Source organism: Leiobunum rupestre, chromosome 5 (assembly GCF_980474605.1).
Source record: "Leiobunum rupestre chromosome 5, qqLeiRupe1.1.hap1, whole genome shotgun sequence".
NCBI lineage: Eukaryota > Metazoa > Arthropoda > Arachnida > Opiliones > Sclerosomatidae > Leiobunum > Leiobunum rupestre.
Genome location: NC_143388.1, coordinates 7,944,319 through 7,969,254, shown reverse-complemented (window position 1 = coordinate 7,969,254; position 24,936 = coordinate 7,944,319). Strand labels below are relative to the sequence as shown.

Sequence of the window (24,936 nt, the reverse complement as noted above, 5' to 3'; positions counted from 1 at the left end):
GTGCTGCTTTTTGTAAAAATTCTTTCAGATTGTTATATTGAGCTTATCAGGGTAATTGAAATATTGTTCCTAATGAATTACTATAGCGCTGCAATTAATTTTTGTGGTAAAGTAACTCTTCGGTTGTTAAGAATTAGTGCCCTGATTATGATAAAGGACAGGGTTATTGAGTTAATGTACAGGGTGGTTGATATTTTAGTGAAATTTAAAAAGAGTGGTTACAATTTACTTATTAATTTTATGTACAGGGTGATTGAAATATTGTTCATAATTAATGGGTAGGGTGATTAATAAAGCGTTAAAATTACTTTTTGGTTGTTACTGCTTAGTGGGTTAGATATGTTTAAAGACAAGGTGATTGAGATCATGTTTTTAATATACAAGGTGCTGTTCATTTTCGACCAAATTCCTCTTGGGTTATTATAGTACGTTTATTAAGTTCATAAACAAGATGATTGAAAAATATTCAAATTTAAATATAATATTAATATTAATATTAATATTAATATTAATATTAATAGTAGGTTTAATGCAGCGTGGGGATTGTGTTACTTGTGTGTAGTTAAATGTCCGTGACATCTTGTTTTAAAAAGCATTAGCTCACGCGAAGTAAACGTAACTTTACTCTCTGATCTGATTTTAGGTATAAAAAGTAAAAACATTATAAATTCAATTACAGAAAATGGATGCATTTTTATATTTGTTTTTATTCAGATTACTGAGAACCAGCTAGTTGTTATCTGCAGATGGTTAAAAAAAATCGTTTATCTGATTTAGATAAATTTGAAAAATCTAGGTGTTGTCAGACAGAATAACAGTAGCTATGACAGCGTGTTCTTTGAGTACATTACCCCAACGTCACATGACGCCACCCGTATAGTTTTCCTTCTAGTGTCCGCTTCGAAACCAAATTTCTGTAATTTTGTTACGGTAACAACATTTTAATAGAGGTCATTGTCAATGATTTTATATTAAGAGAACCAGGTTCAAAACTTAAGTATGCTGACGCCCAGCATTTTGCGCTAAAAATGTGTCGAACAACTTTCGTCGGTGGACATCTTTGTGTGTTTGACGTACTCCGTTCCACTTTGACTTTTGGTCTCGTGATGAGCCGGTATCGAATCCCTGGGCTTCCTGAGAGTGGCCAGCCACTGGAAGAGGATCCTTTCCAATTGCACCAACGGAGATTCGAATGTCACCCGCAAGATCACGGCCAAAATGTGACTGGCGCTCAAAACCGCCAGGAAATTAAATACCTGATAAAACCATTTTTATGAAATTCAAACTACTGCGCAGTAATTTAACGCGCAAAAACTTCATTTTGAAATCAGTCAATAGAAGGATATGAATAAGCCTTGCCTAGATAAATTCACCTTATGAATTGACCGATTTAAAAATAACGTTTTGGCACACGACAGTTACTTTATATTGTGAGTTATAGCAGGCTTATTTACCGGCTTTTATACCCTAACATGGCGGAGTATTTTGTACGGACCCCTTTGTTAGGACTTTACCCCCCTTAAAATTTCAGGGTATGTCATAGCGTAACTTGCCAAGGAGCATTACATTCAGAATTAACACACCACTATACCCGGTAACAAAGACCCCAAAAGTGGTTAGCCTCGTCACCATGTCCTTGCGATCTAGCGTATACTGCAAGGAGCTTTAGACGCACCCCAGACTTGGGGAGCTTGACCCAATAAAAGACGCGCTTGTATTGTAAAACATTTTTCATTGGCTGCCTATGTCGTAGGGGAAAGCGGCCAATATATGTGGCGAGGGGCAGCTCACTCCAATGATTATTAGGACACCCTCATATGATTAAATCATGATTAGAGTAGATTAAAATGAAATATGTTGTTTTGGCTGTACAAAGATTAAAAATGATGAAATCATGATTAAATTTTTAATCATGATTATTAGGACACAATGTAACAAAGTGATTCACCCCTCGGTGTTTTGCTATCCTCCTAGGGTCAAGTTACAAGATTGAAAGACCCTATAAACCTCGTTCACAAAAAAACGACCTGATTTCATAGTTCACTCATACAACAATGGGCTCCATTGTGTATGCATTGACAAACTACTACAGGACTAGCGTTACTATACTAAGCCCCCATAGAGGATTTATCTTTTAACTGTCGCGCTATTCGACTGCAAATCCCCCGGTGCGTAATTCTCGAGAGTTAAAAATCTAGTACAAGATGGTGAATACTACTGTGGTGTTAATTTACGAGTTTTAATAAATTTTTAGTGCTATTACGGTTTATTGAGATTCTTAAAATCATCATTTTTCGGACTTAGTAAAGCATCTAGTTTATCAATCGATTCGCAAAGAACCGACTGAAATTTATTTTTAAGAATACCTAGAAGAGCAAAAATATTTACTATTAGTTGAATTACGGTTTAAAGTTAAGTATTCAATAAATTGTAATTTTTCTGGGCAATTTCCCCCTTTTAACAATTCAAGCTCCCTTTCGATGGAGGCTGCCATCTTGTACCGAAATTTCAAATTCCAAAAACTACACTGAGGGCGCTGTGCGTAGTCATAAATTTTGCTGCGGCAGAATTAGGACGAAAATTTATAGGCTTATATTACTAGTCCTAGTTTGTCGATGGTGTATGTAACGTTTAGATAATGTCTAGGAATATCATTCTGGCAACAAAGAGGGGTAAACTAAAACTAGTAGTATATCTAAAGTATAATTTTTCGTTTAAGTACATTGTACACGATGTTTATAGGGCCTTTAATTTTAAAACGAATTATTGCAGAAAGTATAGCCAAATTAAAATAAAAGCTGGGTTTAGTTCGAGCCTAGTAACCTACCATCGTCTTGTGCGTCACATCCATGGGCCCGATTCTCGACTGCTCGAAATAGAAAAGAACAAGAATGTGGATGAGGTAGATCAGGTAGGAGATGCGAACGAGCGGCTGAAATCCAGGCCACGAGAGGAATCTATGCACTACTCCTATTAAAAGGGAAATAATTAAAACCTTCCGAAGTTGCCGCCATCGACCTCTCGACGTACCCGCTTGTCCTGTGAAGCAGACGAGAACGACCCAGGCCAAACACAGTCCCCAGACCGTTCGTTGAAGGGACGCATAGAGGACGGCTTCGGTGGTGGTAAAGGGAATGCCGTTGTTCCACGGATGAATCCCGTAAATTATCGCCAGAGCTGTGCTCACCGACACACCCCACCCACAAAACGTGCTCCACTAAGAACGAGTCATTCTCAATTATTATCATAGTATTTCTAATTTTACTGTTTGTAGTACATATCACGACCGAAATTATTCTAGGTGGCGCTCTAAGGAGGTAGCCTATGATCTAGTGTCTGCTATCGTCAAATTAGATAAAAATGCTGAAATCTAAGCGACGTAATTGCTTCGTGTTAGCATTTGTCTATAATATTGTTCCATAAGTTTGTCACTTTGGAGAATATTTTACTGAGAGCTAGTAACGAAGTGACGTCATCACCAGAAGAAAATCTCCCCCTAGCGAGTCGCTGTCAAAGGCTACGAGTGGTGCGGGAGCAAGCGGACAGAAAACGGCGACGAAGCTGGTAATGAAGTCTGTCTTGTGAATAGCTCTCAGTTAAACTTTTGCATGTGAAGAATAGGAAATGTAACACTTATGTAACAATAGCTATGGTGTTAGTTTCGATTTTATCCATCATAGCCTTATAATACTGACTAACAAACCCTACCTATCTAGTTTTCGACGTCAACCAGAAGAGGACGTAGCGACAGTTTTCGGTCGCGAATTTCAATTATAGGTCAAACTATCAATTCTAGTAACTACAAAGCTGAGCGAGCTGAAGGTTTTACTAATTTCGCACTACGAAATACTAAATTTATCAATCAATTCTCGAATTTCGCAGACCACGTAACAGAAACCTGATGATGTAATCCACAGCCAATGGGAACCTTTGCTCGGTATAGTCACTTCTAGCTAATCAAACAAGACTTCTTTTGAGCCTAGTAGACCACTTAGCTCACTCCGCCAATTACTAGCGAGATGTTGGGGTTTTATCGGTCAGAGTATCTTTACGAAAAGTTTACCGTAGGAAGTTTAATTTTGGGATGTCTGGCAAGATAAGTCCCCAGGTAGAGGCCAACTGCGTAAACTCCCAGATGGACGTGAGGCATAATGTACACGTTCTTCGCGTACGTGTTCAGAAATCTGAAATGAAATACCCAATAAAACTGTATTCTATATTCAAGAGTAATAATAATAATACATCTTTTTAAACTCTGTATTCAAGAGTTTATAAACCGCGAATTTTGCATGACTCTGTCTGTAGAAAGGTACGGGGAATAGAACATTCTCTAAATTCCTAGCTAAGCCACAAATACTATATTTCATTACTTTAAGTGGACTTACAACTGTGACTATTATTTGCTCTTAAAAATCCTGCTTACGTTCAGTCCCTGTGGGTTGGTATTTTCTAAAACGTCAGGGTGAAGTGCGATTTTTGCAAATAACTAAGGTGATTTACGTTAATTTTTAAATATATAAACACTATAATTGTAATATTAACACAGCCAATAAGAGATGGTTATATCACCGTATAGACCGTAAGTGTAAGGAGGTGTTGGTTCGCGTGCCTTGAAGGGATGGCCACCACCTACGCATTGTAGTCCGGCCACCTGATTTAAAGGCAATAAAAGTCGCTAGATGACTTGGATATTAACCTATCTGATTATTATTAATATGTACAAATACACGGAACTATATTTGCATATAAGTCAGATCTATAAATAATAATAATCAAATAATAATCAGCTAGGCTAATACCCAAGGCACCACCTTAGGCCCAAGTCATCTAGCGACTTTTAATGCATTAAACAGGTGGTTGGGTTACAATTAATGCGTAGGAGGGTGGTGGCAAGCCCTTCATCTATCTTGTTTTCAGATACTCCCGGTTTAAACAAAATTTTGTTCGAGCCCTTTTGACTAGAGCTCGGCGTTTGGATAAGAATTAATCACTTTATTTATTTTTATCCAAAACACACATTTATCCACAAATTATCCGAAAAATCTATTATTTTTACATGTTAAATTGCTTTTTAGTCTGGATAATATCCACGAATAAACAGTTAATCGTAATTTTTATGGTTAATTGAAATTTTAGCGGTTAATTTATCTGTTTCGCCGAGCTCTACTCGTGACTTCATACTCAAAAGAAGGACAGCATTCGCTAATAAATTTATAGAATGGTTTTTTGTTTGAACGTAAATTCTACGGAATCACTTCATTAAACGGCCAACGGGAAATGTTAGGGGTGTAACGAAAGATTAGATCCTTTTTAATAGACGCTTAAATAAAACCTGTTCAGATATTTGCCTAGAAATAGTAATACAGAGGGCCAAGACAAACTTCTAAAAGCGTTATATTTTAAAGCACGCGCTGCTTAATATTTCAATTTAGAAGGGCTCGTTGAATTTCGCAATTTCGCACGAAAGAAAAAATGCGCGAGCACTATGAACTTTGGCCTTACAAATAAAACATCAAAACGTGACTATTTTATTCAGTAACTCGCGCGCATGCGCGTAGGGGGGGTAAGAAAAAGGAGAGCGTCATTTATTGGATCGCCATTTACCTTAAATCGAAGAAGACGAATAAGATGGTGGGAGGATAGTTTAATAAGTAAGTGACGAGACCAGTCGACACGACACAAGACAGGAGCATCAACAATAAGAAAAACATCCCCAATTTCTTACTTCTGAAATATTCGAAACGAGCAAAAATGTACTAGACTTTCATAGACTATAATTAAGAAAAAACTGGAATGGCAAACGCACTTGAATAAAATGGAAAAGTAGACTAGAGAAATCAGGAAACATTGAAAATCGACGGCTAGATACCAAACATGAGGCATACACTGAAACAAGATCTAGTTAATTAAAGGAGAACGGTCAAGCTTTAACCAGTTAGATAGCCCTATAGCCCGTTAAAAATAAAGAAATTTCGAGAAATTGAAAAGCGCGCGTCCGCTGCGACACCTAGGGGGCGATTCTGTAAAAATTCGAATGGGAATTCGATCTCGATACCCTATACCATGTCGAGATCGACTTCAACAATTTGCATTGATTTATCTTTATTCGAAATCTTTACCGAATACCATTCGTTGAGATCTCGAAGTTCAAAATATAGTTTTCGCTCGAAAATTGAATTTCGAAAATTTACAGAATAAATCGGTGAGACACTCCTTGCTTTAATAAAATTGAAAAACAATATAAAAGCGCGCACTGCTGAAGACGGGAAAGAGACTTAAGCCTAAATTGCGCGATTTTAAAAGTTAGGATAGTTCGCAAATCGCGGCAACCCCTAAGATGGCGGCGAAAATTCAAACAAAAACACTTGGCGTTATTTTGCGTTTCAACTTTTTGGGCCAAAAACTATTTTTTCAAGATAAAATAAGGTACGTGTAAGTATATTGATCTTTTGAAATGCAAATAAGGCGATATTTGGAAAAGCTTGGCCGTTCCCCTTTAAATCTCCAACAATATAATGGCATAAATAACATAATCAAAATAAGTATGACGATGAACCATTTCAATTTATGATAGTCTGTCTCGGAGTCGGAGTGTGCAATAACTGGCGGCTTTACCGGGGAGTCGGGGTCCGGCTCTTGTAACCCGTAAGGGCGGTGGCGCGCTGGGAGATGTTAGCTCCGTCCAAATGGTCCTATCTCCACCTCCGACTTCAGTCCGGTGTGGGCTGGCCACCTGGCCGCCTTGGCGGATTGAGCCTCCGTATGGGGGCACGGCGGTCCTGTTTCTCAGCCTTTTGGGCTCCCGCCGGGATATCCGGTGCCAGCTGTGCCGGGTTACTTGGACTGCCGTGTGCTCACCGTTCCCCTTTTTGGAGCTCTTTCCAATGGGTTTGGCTCTCTACCTTCGTAGGTAGGGTGTCGGCCGGAGTTGCCAGAGCATTCGCTCTCATTCCCACTGCTGTGTGCGAAGTGGCGCGCTGGTTGGCCCATTGCTGCACCTTCTGCTGGGTTGAGCGGCTTGCGTCAAGGGTGCGGCCATCAGTATTGGGGTTCTGCTACCCATGCTGGTTTTGTCACCTGTCCGGGCTTGTGGACGCTGGCGTAGGGCATTATGATGATAGACCTCCGGTGGTGTGGTTTCAATCTTACCTGTACACCGGGCTATAAATCTGACGCATGTCCAGTCTGTCTCGGAGTGATTACGTAAACGGATGTTTCGGAAGAGGAAACTCGTCACTCGCTTCGTTGGCAAAATTACTGTCAGGTTCGTCGATAAATACGAGTGAAAACGCGTTAAGCTCTCAAATTTTAATATAATTACCTTCAGAAACGAAGGCGATGTTTCTAATACTCAATTTTATTTTCCGATTAAATTATTCATCATTATTTTGCTAAGTAAACGTTCAATTTACCGTTGAAAGCGTTACAATTTTCGATGTCTTGGCTAATCTGTAAAAAAGGCTATTTTACCGTTTTTACGGGCATAATTACCTAGCACTTCCAAAAACTAGTGACAGCTCGTTGAGAGTTTTTAATTTATAGCCGCGTAATGATTTATAAGTAATTGGTGAAACAGACTATCATCTAGGAGCAACAAACACAAGGAGAACGCAGCTAGCCTTTGAACACGCTAACGCAGTGTTGTGTACAAATTTATTTGGATGAACCTTTACGCCGATCGTTTTACGGGCGGGGGGAAGATAATTTCCGAATTTTCCCCTTCCGACGGCAGCAGGAGCTAAAGCGTCTAACCAATGAAAAATGTACACCAGAAAATGTACGACTTTTTACAGGTTGCGTTCTCCTTGTGTGGGGTGCTGTGTTTGTTGCTCCTAGCTATCATCATCGGGAGAATAGGAAGTATTAACCTTACGTCAATTATGTTACTTATGATAGTGGGTAATACAAATATTGTACCATTCTGTTGAGGGGTAGAAAATTTCCAGCGAACAGGAGGTTCGTCCACCAGTTTTCTCGGCACAAATAGGCCAAATCTTCCATGGTGGCCTTGTACACGGGCCCCGAGCCCATCAAAGGGAGGACGATGGCGAAGGCGGTCACTAAAGCCACGCACGGCAACAACCTGGAGACGTACGCGTCAGTGAGCGATAAACAGTGTATGCTGAATATAACTAAAATACCGTAATATTCTTCGAACGATGAAAATAAATGGCGTATAGACCCTTTGCGAATCGTAGTATTTCACCAAATAATACGACGCTAACGTTGCGCTGTATAAAGAGAGAGAAGGAAACCATTGTTAAGCACGGCTCATATTCTACGAAATCAAAGGAATTCACAACTGTTGCTAGGAACAGAAATACGTGTATATCTTTCAAGAAAGATTATTAGCTTTAGTTTCTCATTTCGGTGGATATAAGAGAGATGATTGGCTTCTCCCGAGCTCGCTGCGAATCAAATTCTTTCTCGGAGCGTCCTCTTCTGACTCGTTCTTTCCATCAGCAAGTAAATTACCTGAGCCAGACTATTGGCTATGACGTAATTTAAAGCCGGGGCGATGGGAGTCGTCGCCTTATGCCGTTGCGCATTCCAGGTTCACTTGTGAATTCCTAGTGTATTATAGCTATTAAAGATACCTCATAAACATAAAAGATTCCACGGAAATGACAGAATTCGCGATAACTTGAAACCATACACCCTCTAGGAGTTTAGCAGCATTCAGAGTTTCTCCTAAAAAAAGGTAAAGAATTAGTCGAGAACAACTCAATTTGGGTTATATTAAATATCTTTCGTCATACGCGTACTTAACATTGATTTGTCGTGAATGAGGTAGGAATGCCCCAAGACGACCCACGTGGTAGAGATGTACCGGATGCCGTAGAGACAGTCCAATGACCTCTTTTCGGCGTCCTTGGTTTCAAATATCTTTGAGAAATTCCGCCTTAACGAAAAGGTTCGAATAATTTGGTTCGGATAACCTAAAAGTAGTTCAATTTTTAGTCTACCATTTCCATCAACCTCTGGCTAGATAATGAATATGGACAGTTCATAAAGACGTCACGGCTTTTTAGGGGAAGGATGGCAGTTCATTGTGCCAAGTGTAAAGCATTTTCCTAAAAGGGGTATTCGCTACAATGTATTAAGGTGCAAGGTTCTCTTTCAACAGCAAAGGCTAGCGTATAGACGTAAATCAAAATTGTGTTAAGCTTAATTTGTTTCAACTCATGGAAAGGTTCTGACCACTCTGCATAATCAGTGTACACGCTTCTCGTTAAGAGCGCGTACACCGCGTAATCGGTGTACAGGCAAACTCTAAGTAATCAGCCCCACGTTTCCACTAGCCCGATAAATAACGTATTGTTCTTTTCGCGTCTAAAAGCCTCTTTACATCCCAAAGTTGAATGGAGCTCCTATACGCGCGCTAGTGGAAACTATACGGATGATGCTCAACGGAATTTTTTTGCGTCGACGATCGGCGTCGTGGTAGTTTAACACCTTTTTTGAAAAATGAGTACTAGGTTTAAGGACAAAATCTAATAATCGACCAACTGAAAATATTATGTCCAGTGATCCAGACTTGGCTACAACGGGGAGGGGGCTGAAAGAGAGTTGGTTTAATTGAATCATCTTTGTGGCAGTGCCCATAGATACATTTTTAAAAAGTGAGACGTCATTAAGTACAGCCCCACCAGAATTAGTCGTACTGGGTTTGAGTGATTCTTTTAAGTCCGCGTTTTTGATTCGCAAATATTCGTCGACCACTGTTGAAAATACGTTGATGACTACAATCACAAATACGCAGATTCTGAATATATAATAAATATTAACAGTAAGGCAACTTCAAAACACAAATTAATAGCACTTATCTTACATTATAGCCATTTGTAGCCGATCAATTTTGAGAGGCTCCACAACCTCGCAAGTTTCCACTTCCAACACCATCAACAACTGCTTCGAAACTAATATATACAAAGAAGCCATGATTACAGTTAAAATGACACGTTTCCTACATTTTCGGGTTTAAAATTATTCACGTACTAATTTGAGCAATCTGCGTCATCTCGTCTTTGGAACAAGAAGATGGCACGCACACTCCGACCTTGATCGGCGTTTCGTAGAAAGCGTACAAATACCTCATCAAATCATTCATCATCTAAAATAGAAAGTGCAAAACCCAATTTATCACGAGAAAATCTCTCCCATAGTACCAAACACCCATTTCTCTATATATCAACTACCGACCCTCTAAGAGTGTGACGACACAATTCGAAAATACATATTCCACTTTTGCGTCACTATATGAATTAACTACCTAAAATCTAAGACGATTGATGTCTTACGCGGCTGTGGTCTGGTAGTCAAGAGTTAAAATCAAGACGTCGCAGTGTGAGCTGCGCTTCTTACAAAAGCTTGCTTGTTTCAGCATTAAGGAGCTATGAGAACAATCCCAAGTGCTTCTCTAGAAATTCTCCTTAATATTCTTCCTCTTCATCTTTTCATAGAGGAAGCTGCTGCTATGGGTGCCTATATATAGGCTTAACCAGAATGGTTGGTGGAGGCTAATAATTGGGATAGTCACACCAAGCCTTGCCGCGATATCTCTATTCAATAACCTGTTCTCTCAATTGGTTCTGATATTTATGGCTACTAAACAAACCTTTCAATTCTCATTTCCCAAGCAGCACAGAGTGGTCAAACAATAAGACCCTAGGAGCCAGAGAAGAAAAAAGCTGTTTTATTGATGGGTCTAAGACACAGTCTGGTGTAAATGCGGCTTTTATAAGATCCTTCGGGTTTATGCTAATGTTTTTCAGGCAGAAATTTCTGGGTCTATGGGAATGAAATGACTGATGTCTTCGCCAAAAGGGAGGCAGAGATTGGGTTGTATAAATTGAATTTTAGAGATTGGGTTCTTTGAACCCGCTGCTCCAATCTCCTTAGGCTTAGTGCACGACTGGGCTTATTTTTGCCCTTATCCCCTTTCAATAAAGACAATAATAATAATAATCTCTACAGAAATCGAAAATACCCATCCCCTTATTGCGTCACTTTGTATCAAAAACCCTCCGTCTAAGAGTTTGACGTCACAAATAGGGAATACCCATACCCTTTATTGCATCACTATATGTATCAAAAACCCTCCCTCAAAGAGTTTGACGTCACAAATCGAAAATACCGATACCTTTTTTGCGTCACTATGTATCAAAAACCCTCCCTCTAATAAGAGTGCGACGACACCAAATCGAAGATACACATACCCCTTATTGCATCATATGTATTAAAAACTCTCCGTCTAAGAGTTTGACGTCACAAATAGGAAATACCCATACCCTTTATTGCATCACTATATGTATCAAAAACCCTCCCTCTAAGAGTGTGACGACACAAAATAGAAAATACCCATATCCCTTATTGCGTCATATGTATTAAAAACCCTCCGTCTAAGAGTTTGACGTCACAAATTGAAAATATCCATACCCCTTTATTGCGTCACTATGTATCAAAAACCCACCCTGTGACGTCATTTATAAAATCCCCTCTTGCACTTCTCTAGGGCATTCGTAATCTTACCTCGGTCTTAAGCGTACTGTTAACTCGAGTAAAAACACTCGTGTCCAATTTAATCCTTTCCGGTCTGGGTGGCAATGGCGGTCGGACTGCGACGACACAATGTTGACCCCTGACCGAGTCTTCGTTGGAGAGTCCTCTGCTAGGGAACCTAACCTCGGTGCATTGGGCGTAGCTGCCGTATGCCCCCGTAGTTCCACTGAGAATGCCCCCGATGGGAATTCCGTTAGATTCCACCACTGAAAATCGGTATTCACCAAAAATAAATTAATTTTATCCCCGTAACAAATATCACTGTATATGATTCAAAGTATAAATATATTTTATGTCGCTAAATATTTCATAAAGCATACTTAGCTAAATACGTGCTACATCTCAATGTCGTCAGTAATCACAAAAGTTATTGATAAAAATTTTGGAAACATGATTACTGATTTTTGATACATTCTGATTTCTTTAGTGAGATATTATAATTGGCCGATGATTTACAGTTATTTTAAATTTTATTTAGTGATTTCCAGTGGTTACCTACAGTGCCGTCTTTCCCATTGGGCAAATAGGGCACTGCCCTAGGGCCCCAAGATTCTGGAGGGCCCCATTTTCAACTTTTGTAAGGTGAAAAAGATGAATCTTACAAATATTGTTTTCCACATTTTTTAAATATTAGTATTGTCTATTTACATTTTACAAATTTTTAAACTATCTAAAACATGTCTTTTCGTGATATAGACGGTGTAGACCGTCGCATTTTTTTATTTGAACCAATATTTGAAGATTATGGCGACGATGGACTTTGCATTGGAGGTTCAAAGCCTAGTTTTTCTTCTGCCTGCCCCCCTTTAAATTAGGCCAACATGTTCAGCGGTTGGCCTACCACCGGGGTATTTGTGCTCCAATAAGTTAATTTAAAGGGGGACAGGCAGAAAAAAACCTAGGCCTTTAAGAAATTGTCTGGAATTATTAGGGGCCCCGCGTATCGCTTTGCCCAGGGGCCCCCAATCACGTAAAGACGGCCCTGGTTACCTATGATTTGTACACGTGATTTCTATAGCACCTACCCCTTTGGTGATAACTATGATTTTCATTGTATTAAACACCCATAGTACCAGCTAGACAAAAAAATCATAATGATCTATGGGATCTGTAAATACTAAAACCAATAATGTTTACTTGCCGAAGAAAATTATATTTAATTATTTAAAAATAGTTGATCTTCTATAATTTATATAAGCTTATTATAGGTGTGTAAATTTTCATATTTTACTTTTTCATTCAATCAAAAAGATGTGTATTATAATTAATGTTTACGAAATAAAGGTACGCACTAAGCGTCGGTCATAGGACGCAAAGCGTGCTAAATGCAATGGCTAGAAAGTAGAGCTTTAAAGTGGCATACCTGCCCCGTTGAAAATATATTACAGCTATTTCTACATAGTCTTTGGAAACCTTAACCAATTGGAATTAATAAGGTTCTACGATCTCACCGCCGACAACGACATCTATTATTCCATCAGGGAAATTTCCCTGACCTTGAACCATGTCTTCAAGGTCATTTAAAATTTATCTCGAGAACCATTAGAGATAAAAAGTTGGTTTAAATTAAAAAAGTGTTCCCCTTCACATTTGGGGTCTATATAGCTTTGATACCACCTAAATTGACATTAATCAGTCTAGGGAATTAAAAAAATAGGACGGTCGTGATGTAATAATGTACAAGATACCAGGTTGAAGGGCTAATAGCTTGAAAGGTACTCATGCTAGAGTATCAAAATTTGCTAGACATACTCATCTAATAGGAAGTCTTTGGAATTGCAAACTTGGATGACATTCAACTCCTGGGTCAATGTCATTCAAAATTTATCTCGAGAGTCAATGGATTTAGAGAGATGGTTCCAATTTAAAAAGTGTGTAAATTGAAATTTTAAGTCTAAATGGGTTTTACCCAATGCAAAACACCATGATAAAAACCTTTCAAATTGGAACCATTTCTCTAAATCCATTGACTATCGAAATAAACATTGATTGGCCTTGAACCATGAGTTAAAGGTCATCCGAGTTTACAAATTCTAAAGACGCCATACCAGATGAGTATGTCTAGCAAATGTTGATACTCTAGCATGAGTATGATTCGAGTGATGAGCCCTTCAACCTGGTCTCTGGTACATTATTTTCATCACGTCGCTCATGTTTTTGTCTAAATTCTTGCGACTTGTTATTTGTCAAATAAGGAAGGATCAAAGTTATTTACACCTAAAATGTGAAGGGGAACACTTTTCTAAAAGAAACCAACTTTGTATCTCTAATAGTTCTCGAGATAAATTTTGAATGACCTTGAAGACATGGTTCAACGTCATGGGAATTTCCGTTTTCAAGTGACCCCCTACATGTTCTATGTGTCCTGAAAGTTTGAAATTCCTAGCTTAAATACATTTGGCGTTATTGGCCTTAATCAGGAATCCATACTTCTACTTGGAATGCTTATCGCGGCAGATTTTCGTCTCGATGTGGCTGACGGTTTTTTTTGACGTCACTATGTTAACTTAACAAACAACGACGTGAGAGGGGAGCGCGCGCAAAGAGGATTTTTCTCTCGTAGGTGGGACCAAAGCCGTCAGAGTGATCTTACCATACGTGATACTGCAGGATAAGCATTCGAAGTAGAGGTATGTATTCCTGCATATATGATAGAATAAAGTTAATTCAAATAAAGTAAATTGTAAAATGTTCAAAACAGAGTTAGTGAAAAGGTGTTTTGAAGCTAAGTCAATGAAATCAAGGACGGGAATCACATTTTTACCTTGGCGACTTATCAACTCATTTTAGTTTCCATAACTATTGCGAAATCACGCGCGATAAAAGATATCAACTTCAATTTTTTAATAAGAGATTTGTTAAGTTGTTTCTACGGGGAACATTCGAACGGACTTTCCTGGTACGTCAATTTTACGGTCAAAAACCGCCTAGCTCTTCTGGTCCGTCACTTTACCCTTGGCGAGTCTATGTGGTGGATAACGCAAAGTTTTCTCTCCTGTCAAAGATAATAATAGACTGGGATTCACTCCCCGAAGGCTATCGTTAAAGAAAGGCAAATTTCAAAATATAAAAAATGATAAATTATTTTATTTTGTTGAGTTTGGCCATCAGTAATAGCAAACTTGAAAATGAAAAAAAAAATATTGGCTTGTAGAATGGCTTGGCTTAAAACGTACAATATTTTTTAAAAAAGAAAGCGATCAATACTTTAACTCTTAAAGGGGTTCTAAACTTCGTCAAGATAGACGAAAAATTTGTTGGTAAAATTACATCAGAAAACTACAAATGCATGCACCATTCAGTTGCCATATTATTATTATTAAATAATAAATGCTCTATTATAATTTTATTATAATAATAACTATTCTAATAATAATATAAAATAAATACATGAATCTATTTAATTAAATAGATTCATGATAAATACCTAATCATATTTTAGGAACCATAACTCTTCGACTGCTTATAAATAACAGCTGAGTTCTATTTCCACTATATACATCACTTTAAATTGGCTCCGCCCCACGCGTCGCCGGAGGTGACCTAAGGCATTCCAGTTGAATATTCAATGGGTTAAATAGATCCATGATATATGAATCGTTACAGGAGCAGCCTTATAGGTATTTGATAACTTGTGTTTCATAGTTTTTTTGCTTTGGGTTTAAATAATAATAGTTTTACCAATTAGCTATCAGGAGTTTGTAAAATTTGCAAGAATTGTTGCAAGAACAATCAAATTTGGAAGAACATATTGCTCGTCAAATTGACACGCCCATTAAATATTTAGACTAACTAAGCGTGGTTTACTTCAGTGGCGTCGCTAGGCTGTTTTAGGTAGCGCTTGAGCCACCTGAAAATTTTCTGAAGCGCCTCCTAAAATTCCCGAAATTGATTTCATTGTTTTGATGAAACTCATAAAAGGGTTTCTATTACAATTTTGGAAATAAAAGGGTTCCTATTACAATTTTGGAAATAAAATGTTTTATTTTCTTAAAACGTTTCGTTATATACCTTTAATTTAGGTGGTTGGTTTCGGGAGAGTGAAAGAGGAGAGGACATAGAAGCTTTAACTTTTCCAACGTTATCTGAATTTGACCGAAGTTTTCTTGATAAAAATTATTTCTAAAAAAAGTCATCGGTTTGCTAAGTCGACCTGTATGGGAGCCCTTGAGCAGGCGCTTAAGCGCCCCCAAAACGGAAATTCTGGCGACGCCACTGGTTTACTTAGAGAGCTTTGCTAAACGAAGTACCTCAACGTGTAATCTAAGTGTGACGAACGCTACCTGGCGGAATACGTGGTTTACTGATCCCAACAAAACCTTCACCTTGGTTACGAAAAGTCCTAATCTAATGATATGTAATCATTATAGGTCACTCTTCATCAAATACAGGATTGGATTCGTAAGATTCTATTTAATTAATTTAACAAACACTATCCCGATGACGAAACGTCTGAAATCGAACGTTTCTAATAGCCGCAATCTGACCTTTTCGCAAAACGGCTGGTATTCACTGGGGCAAAAACGCCGCGACGGCGAGCGTTAACTTTTAAAACGCTCGACATTTTTGTTCTAGTTAAAACCAGACTTATCGAAATTTCACATTTGCGACAATAATGTTTTTTTTACTGGAATGGATAATTTTCTTTTAATATAATATGTTGAAATTATTTGGAAATAATATAATATCGACAAATACATGTACAAAAGAGTAAATTTTTGGGCGCGCGCTCTTGGTATATTTAGTAGATTGTGGCTCGCGCGATTTTGCACGCGCGTTGAAAATGAAAAAAGAAGAACGGGCTCAAATTCTTTAACCATACGACAGAAAATAACCAAATCATGTGACCACCGATCTTTTTTAGAATCACCAGTCTGTAAGTGTTTCTATAAAATACGGTAATTGTTTTTTTACGTCATTATCTATAGTCATTGAAGATAGAGAACGCGCGCTCGAGTCGATAAAAAGTTTGGAATTTGAAGTCCACGTGCGAAACTCACGTGCCAATAAAGCACTAAAAATATTAAGCATAGAAATACATTTTATACTTATAAATTTTTATTGTTTTATTTTATGGAAACACCTATTGTACCCTCCAGCTATTAGTGCGAAACTATAACCATGTATGCAGAAGAATTTTTTTTAAATGTTAGAAATAGTAGGCATATTAAACTTTGGCTAAGATACGTTGATGATACATATTTTATTATATTTAAGAATATAAGGGGGGGGAACTGAAAAATTATTGGATTTCGCTAATTCTATAGATAACTCGATTTAAGCTTAGGCTTCCCATTGTAAACAATTTTTAAACTACAAGTCCTATCATAGTAAAATAATAACATTAGTTCTACCTTATGTAAGAAATAAAAGCGAAATTATAAATAGACTCATTAAGAGTAAATTCAATATTAGCCTTGTTAGTAGGCGATAGTAAGAATATAACACGAATTTAAAAACTAAAATCCGCCTCAAAAATATATTGAAATATTAAACGAGAAATGAATAGTCCATAAATTTAAATGCAGTCGTAAAAAACCCTATATTGGTAAAAACGTATGATTGAACATAAAAATTGTATAAAAATTGGTGACCCCAAAAATGGTATGGCTGGAAAAAATTAGAATCACGTGATCAATTTAAACGAACCAAATATTTTATATAGGGAATCAAATTAGTTCAAAAGAAAATTAAATAAAAGTGTTTACATAAATGATATTGGTAGTCTTAATCTCGAAACTGTGGAGGTTGTTTGATAAGAAGCTCCTGTACACTACTCGTAGAAATTAGTTGGTTACTATTATTTTTTTTTATTTTTTTTTATTTTTTTAATATTGTACAACTATTCGAATTTTTGTGGCGAAAAGTTATATATTGTAAATATTGAAGAGGTCATCTAGTTTGTTAAAGACCCGCGGGTCGAAAGTTCACGACAATTTTTAATAAAAACAAAAAATCAATGTGTTTCCTCCGTTAAAATTTTCATTATCCATGGATTCTTTTAAAAAATTAATATTTATATATGGCTTGATTATTGTACGTCGAAAGAAAACGTTTGATTTAGTATAAATGTTTTTTTAAGTTAAATTAAATAGAATAGAATTTGTTTCGAGCCAAAATGTGGTTGTCGAAATTTTGTGCAAACCATGACTGGCAACACTGCTTTCTTGGGTTTTTATTAGTACGTAGTATAAATAGTGCAGTAAGATGAGTTCCATTTAATTGTTTTTTTGTAACACACCAGTCAAAAAGTCGCTAGTTTGCATTTATCTTCGTGAATAGAATATTTTTCAAATATACGAATGTATTTAATGGAATAATAACGCAACATTGAGATATCGTTATTTCACTGCATACAAAGGTTTGTTTTAGATAATTAATGAATAGGGTTTCACACTCAAATCTACGTTTTAAAAAATCAGCAATAAAGCCTTCGCCCCTTCATGCTCAAAAGGGAGAAAAGATTCTTGGAAGGTTGTAGGAATAGGAGAGAAATTCAGCACCTTAATCACTGCTAGTATGAGCGGGAGAGGCGATCTAGTGAGGGGCAATGGCGAGCTCGTGTTTTAATTAACTTAGTACTCCTAAACTAACGAAAGTCTTACTTCGAATGGCCCACAGTTGCAAATCTCGGACGCCGAAGAGCAGTTTCATCAGGGATGAGAGGCACTGGGCGCTCAAGTCCACTTCGGAACTGTACCTAAGCAAGATGGGCAAAGCCCGCTTAATGAGAGCCTCCAGACCACTCTTGGCGCTCGATTCCAATTCGGACAGTTTCGAGAAGGCGACTTCTTCCGATTCTTCGGTCACCGCTTCGGGCAGTTTACTTAACACGTCCGAAATGACCACGGGGGTCAAAAGAGCCACCACCAGCAACGCGCGTAGATATCCAGCACTCTTCACTTTCATTTTCGTTAATGGCACTGACATAGAAAAACTATTCCTTACGGGTAATGTACAAAAAGTGAAACCTCCTAATTTTATATATTTCGAAAATGTTCCTCCCCCCTCCCGGCAAAAGGTGTAACCGGTCTTAGGAGAAGAATTCTCGGTTTTTTCTAACGGTGTCAAAGGATTGAAAGGCTGATGTACCTCAAAATCACCGCCAATGGAAATAGATGGTCATTTCAAGTGTTTACTGTCAACTCAAATGAGGAACTCCCAAGGTCATTCCAAGCATAGACAAACAATAGATTGCTTCCAGGACAAGTATAGCTTACCTTTCCACTACCAGAAGTCCGTGATAACCCGCTTCGACGGGGTGGGAGTATGCAAGATCCAATAACCTGCACCGTGTTGAAAATCGCGAACAATATCATTTCACCATAAAGAATAAAATCAGAAATTACGATTAACCACAAATATATAGTCGTTTTATTCAGTGGCATAGCCAGAAATCCTTCAATGGAGGGGTTCAGTAAAATACACGAGAGTCCTCGAAAAGGGGGTTAAATTTTAGTACAGCCAAAGTTACGCTCAAGAGGGGGGTTGGACACGGGAACCCCCCCCCCCCCCATTGTCAACGCCACTGGTTGTATTGTAAAAGAAGTGCCTTTATTTCGACATCTTCACCGATTTTGTTCAAACTCGGGGGATTGGTAGACCTTCATGTAACTTGAAAAATCTTAAAGGGAAATTATTCAATGGGCAACGGTTTTGCCATGGCAACGAAAAATGTTTTTGACAGCATAAAATGGAAATTTTCCAATTGAAAATAACATGGGATTTTGACCGATTCCCTGTGAAAATTTTTAAATAAAATTGATAAATATTGATCAAAATTCATAGGAATTGACGGAAATTTATAAGTTGTGTAAAATTGGATTAATGTATAGATAAATTGCGATTTTTTGAAAAACAAAGTATTTATTTTGGTCAATTTGATCAAACTTGACCAAAATTTGATAATAATAGATCTAAATTAGCCCAATTTTAAAGTTTAGTTAAAATTATATAAAAATAAACTAAATTCGACCAACTATCTCAAAATTGTTTCAAATATTTTTTTTTCAAAATGAAAAATGTTAATAACACTGAAAAAAATTATCAAAATCAAAAGTTTCGATCCAAAACGATCAAAATTGATAGGAATTGATGGAAATTTATTTATATAGATAAATTGCTTTTTTTAAAATTATTTTCCAAATTTGGAAAATAATAGATCAAAATTAGCAAAATTTTTAAATTATTATTATTATTATTAATTATTTTAAGAAACACTATAATACAAACTTTTCTCGGTTTTTCTAATCATTTGTTTTCTCATATTTTACCTTTTTAAGTACGTTATATTTACACAAACATATTTATATACAGTAATATAATACTATATAGGAAAGAAATTAGTTCGTCATTTCCGTTTTCTACCAACCAACATGATTTTTTACTAACAATATTGTGAATTTAATTAAAAGTAACTTATTCGATGGTTCACTCAAGTATAATTGAAATATTTACGCGCTTACCCAATTTTATTTGAAATAATTAATAATTTTTCCCAATTTTATTTGAAATAATTAATAATTTTTCCCAATTTTACTTGAAGTAACTAACATTTATTGGTTTTACCCAAATTTGTTCGCTTTCATCCCTATTTAATTGTAGGCATGCAAAATTACCTAAAAAATCCCAAAATCGCCAAAAAATCGCTGTCATTTGGCGACTATTCTTTATTTTACCCAATTTTAATATTTTTTTTATTTTTCCTCCCAATTTGGGTCAATTTTACGTAATTTCTTTATTTCACCCAATTTGATTTGATATAAATAATTGTTAATGAATTTCACCCAATTTTATTACAAATAACTTATTTTCAAAGGTTTACCCAATTTAATCCAAATATTTAATTTTATTTGATAGAAATAATTTCAATTTTGAAAAAAAAATTAAATTAATCAATTTTGAAATATTTTTTTCAATGTTTGTATTTTTATCTCACATTTTTTCCAATTTAAGCCATATCGGTTCATTTTCACCCATTTGGTTCAAATTTCTCAACATGTGATCAATTTTGAATTTTTCGTCAATTTTTATCAATTTTTTATAATTTTGGTATTTTAATTTTTTTTCAATTTTTTTAAAACTTTTCACTGGGAATCAGTCAAAATCCCATGTTATTTTTAATAGGGAAATTTCCATTTTATGTTGTCAAAAACATTGAATAAATTCCCTTTAGGATTTTTCAAGTTACATGAAGGTCTACCAATCCCCCGAGTTTGAACGAAATCGGTGTGTAACACCTCGGGTCGTCTCCTTTGTCAGTGAAATATTTCCCAAAGTTACAAACAAAGGAACAATATTATAGATTTATGGTCTTACCTATCAAAAAGTGCGGGTTCCATTGTAACTACAAACTGAAAATTATAACAGCACGTTTTAATATACAGAACTATAATTATAACCATGTTTTTATAACAAAGTATTAAAGAACTTTTAAAAAACGAAAATTTCAAAAGCTCTCGTTATTGATTACAATGCTAGACAATTTCCGTTTTCGTCCAGTAATTAATTAAAAGGGAATTTGGTGGCTTGGATAAAATTAAATTAAAAATCTATATTCTCTCTGATGGGAGTTTGCTCCCCCCCCCCCCCCCTTTGGTGCGTCACTGTATTCGTGCACCTCTACTATATAGTACCAAAGTTTGTAGAACTGCGGTGGATATAGTATCACGGTGGACCTCTGTTCTTTTTCGATTTGCCTAATCTTTCCCACTTACCCCGAGAAAGTCGTTATTATAGGCTTCTGTCAAAACAAAGCTTGTCTTTTCTTCAACACAACGGCCGCTTCCATAAGAAGAAAGGGTGATGACCCGGAACTTCATACCCTGTCTCGCCGGTCGGTTCGTTGTACGAAACATCAAAGCAGACGATATCTTATAATCACTTGGACGCTCGCGTTTATTCTCTGCTCTAAGAGATCGTAGACACCCTTAAGAAATTATATACAGATTGTATAGCGACTAAAGGTCAATTCTTAAAGTTAATGGGTAAAAATTATCCTGAACAGCAATGAAATGGTTAGAGGATGTCTAATTCTGTCACGCCAAAAGCGTCGAAATTTTCTTGAACATTATGATTCTTGTGACTTTTTATAGGCTTGGTGTAGTTTAAATTTTGGTCAGAAGCATCGCAAGACTACCGACCGAGTTGTTAAGTTGAATGTGTGAAAACTGTCTGCTCTTTTCGAACTCTCTCTATAACTTCAGCCTCATAACATTTAAATCCAAAGGTCCGTCTGCTATTTCCGATCGACGGTTTTGTAACGAAGCGATGACCCACTTCCGGCACGTGACCTCCGAAAAATCGGCTTCCTTCGGTTGCTGTAATGCGCTGTCTATAGTACGTTAGCACGGTTATCTTGCGAAGACTCACTTCCGCTACGTCATAGCATCGTCTGCTTCTCTCCCATTCTCCGACATATCCTCATGATGAATAAAGTATATCTTGCATATTAAATTTAAATTTGGAACAAATTTACAATCACCCTATACATTAACTTAATAACAACCTAAAAGTATTTAAAAATGAGCGCTAAACGCAATCACCGATAAAGAAGCTGGCATACACGTGGGTATACGTAACCGAACTATAATGACCAGCTTTATTATACAGGGTGTTTCAAAAGGTTATGAAAAAAATTTAAGGAGTTGTAGGGGGTAAGTTGAGAAGTATGCCTGTTTTTTCCCCATTTTCCTACGATGTGTTAAAAGAGCGCCGGAGTGCTTCAAAGTGTGGCCCACTAGCCCCTGGAAGTAGGCTGCAACAAGCGAAAAACCAAGCAACTATAAAAAAAAGGTAGAAAACTAGGCTTGACGGCTAAAACGTGAGCTACGAACGAAGTTTGTACCTAAGTATTACGTGAGTTAAACATGTTATTAATGATCGACGTATTTCTTCAACTCCCTAAAATTGATCATTCATAAAATAAGGCCCATTAGAAAAGTATATAAGCGGGACGTTCAGAAACTAGTCAACGGAGTCCGCGTTGATCCGTTGAAAGTTGTTGAACGTTTTTTGTACTCCGGTATTGACGTTGAGCTTGATTTTCATTTGGGTTTTGTCGTCTGCCAAAGCGTCTAATCGATATAAATGTCGGAAAAAGGGAGAAGTTAGCCGTCTTGGTTCTCAACGCTGGAGCGTCCCGTTCAACAACTGATGACGTCATGATTTATTTTCATTCAACGTTGATTTTACGTTTACTAGTTACCTATATTATTATTATTATATTCCCACCAAATTGAAAAAGTATAACTATCTCCTATAGTAACGGCTCTCTTTGGGCCCTGACCTTATATTTTACCGGGGCCCGGGCCCGCTCTCAGTGGCCCTGGTTAAGGGCCCGTCTTTGAAGAAAAGAGGTCTACTTATCCCGGGTTTCTCTCCGAAAAAGTAAAACTATATCTCCCATAGTAAAGGCTCTCGTCGGCCCTGCGTATAAGCCATGGTTATCACAGGTCATAGTTTTTAAAAAGATATTATCAAGGATGTATTTATTTATTTATATTTAGGGAAAACGTAAGTTTTAGTGAACTAAAGAAATACTAATTTATTTATTAGGGGGAAGAAGCTTAGTTTTCGAGCGTGAGGGGGATTGGAAGCCACACTAAAACTCGTCTGAACATGGTCATTATCCATAAGAATAAATATTTACATTACTGGTCTAATCCGAAGTGTTTAAAGGGGAACGGCCAAGCTTTTCCAAATATCGCCTTATCAAAAGATTAACAAGACGTTCAATATACTAACACGTACCTTTTTTGATTTGAAAAAATAGCTTTTGGCCCAAAAAGTTGAAACAAAAAATAACGCCAGGTGTTTGGGTTTGAATTTTCGCCGCCATCTTAGGGGCTGCCGCCAGCGCCCCTAACCCCGTATGAGCGATTTGCGAACTATCCTAACTTTTAAAATCGCGCAATTTAGGCTTAAGTCTCTTATAACTGGAACGCGCCGCGCGTGCAAAACAATTTTTTTGCGTCTTCAGCAACGCGCGCTTTTACGTTGCTTTTTCGGTCTAACCGACTTCTCACCAGGTGTAGCGGCGGACGCGCGCTTTTCAATTTCCCGAAATTTCTTTATTTTATGAAAAATTAACCACTCAATATTTTTTGATGCGGTTTTCGGCATACATTTTAGTTTTTAATGGGCTATAGGGCTATCTAACTGGTTAAAGTTTGACCGTTCTCCTTTAATATATCGCTTGAAACATGTACCTACAAAGGTGCCCGCTGATTTTTTCGAATATTTTTTAGAAGAAAAACTAATGTGGGGGAAATTCATCATATAGGAAGTTTTTAAAACTTTTTCATCAGGAGGCTATTCTGTAAAATTAAAAAATAATTAAAAAATCATGATCCGTCAAAAATGACAATGCGCGTGTGCAGAAGAGGCTGCTATCGAAATATCAAACTATCGATAGTATTGGTCAAATTCAAAATCGTGGCGGTTTGTAATGCCGACGTTAGTGATTTTAATGAAATGCTTTGACATGCCGTCGATAATGCCAATTTAAGTCTTGGGAACCAAAATGAAACAGATATTTGTCATCCGCTGAAGCGTTTAGTTTATGATTTGACTCAAATACCGGATATAGCGTAACATACTGCCACCTAGGAGCAACAAACACAAGGAGAATGCAGCTAGCTATTATACACGCTAACGCAGTGTTTTGTACAAATTTCATTGGACGAGCCTTTACGCCGAACGTTTTAATAATAATAATAATAATAATAATTAGGGCGTCTTCTAAGAAGGGATATCCTCTTCAGCTCATAGCTGATTTTCAAGAGGGTTCCTTTAAGGAGGAAGACAATTTTGGAATTTTCAGAAGGCAGTAGGCGCTAAAGCGTCTAACCAAGAATGTATTTATATATTATTAGGAAGAATGATTATGTTGCGACAATCGCCGGGCACGTTGAACGCCTTTCCCCCTTCTCGCGCGGGGGGAAAGACAAAACGTCACCGGCGTTTGATTACCATCGCGTTAGGTGACGTAAATTTTAAGTAGCCAATGAAATACCGGGCGCCTGAGAGGAAAAGATGGCCCTGACCTCGTTAAGAGATATATTATGTACTTCTGGTTGTATTTAATTATGAGAAACAGAAATGTCAAATTAAGACGAGATAATTCATATTAATTAAGCTAACTATATAGCGACACTTGAGTGACATAAGCCAAAAGCAAATCAAAGAGGGATCAGATTTCCCCACTTCCCTAATTGGCGCACCTGCTGCTCTTCGAATAAATGATCTCGCGTATATACTCAAACAGCTCGCGAATTTGTTGAACTAGTTTAGTTACCGCGGGAGGTTACTTCGGTAAGTATGTCTGCCTAAATTATTTTCAATCAAGCTCACGTACATCCCTTACAAACGGTC

General features: G+C 37.2%; 1 protein-coding gene across 1 annotated transcript; it reads right to left on the bottom strand.

Moving 5' to 3' along the window:
• Positions 1 to 747: 747 nt before the first annotated feature.
• LOC149943460 (nose resistant to fluoxetine protein 6-like) lies at positions 748 to 10,065 on the bottom strand. Its single transcript, XM_090176098.1, has 13 exons — positions 10,000 to 10,065; positions 9,833 to 9,920; positions 9,643 to 9,766; positions 8,766 to 8,886; positions 8,598 to 8,691; positions 8,142 to 8,231; positions 7,918 to 8,083; positions 5,807 to 5,886; positions 5,605 to 5,727; positions 4,064 to 4,184; positions 3,031 to 3,217; positions 2,828 to 2,970; positions 748 to 1,256 (listed from the first exon to the last, which is right to left on the bottom strand). Exons 1-13 carry the CDS (start codon positions 10,019 to 10,021, stop codon positions 1,023 to 1,025), a joined length of 1,593 nt encoding a protein of 530 aa, XP_090032224.1. The 5' UTR covers positions 10,022 to 10,065; the 3' UTR covers positions 748 to 1,022.
• Between the last annotated feature and the right edge of the window lie 14,871 nt (positions 10,066 to 24,936).

Excerpts from the sequence above, each read along its gene's own strand:
- LOC149943460 (XM_090176098.1), bottom strand. The coding sequence starts at position 10,021 with ATGACGCAGATTGCTCAAATTA. Across the intron at positions 9,921-9,999 it reads GACGCAGATTGCTCAAATTA|TTTCGAAGCAGTTGTTGATG; the intron begins GTACGTGAATAA and ends TGTATATATTAG. Across the intron at positions 1,257-2,827 it reads ATGTGACGCACAAGACGATG|GTATTTAATTTCCTGGCGGT; the intron begins GTAGGTTACTAG and ends TGGTTTTATCAG.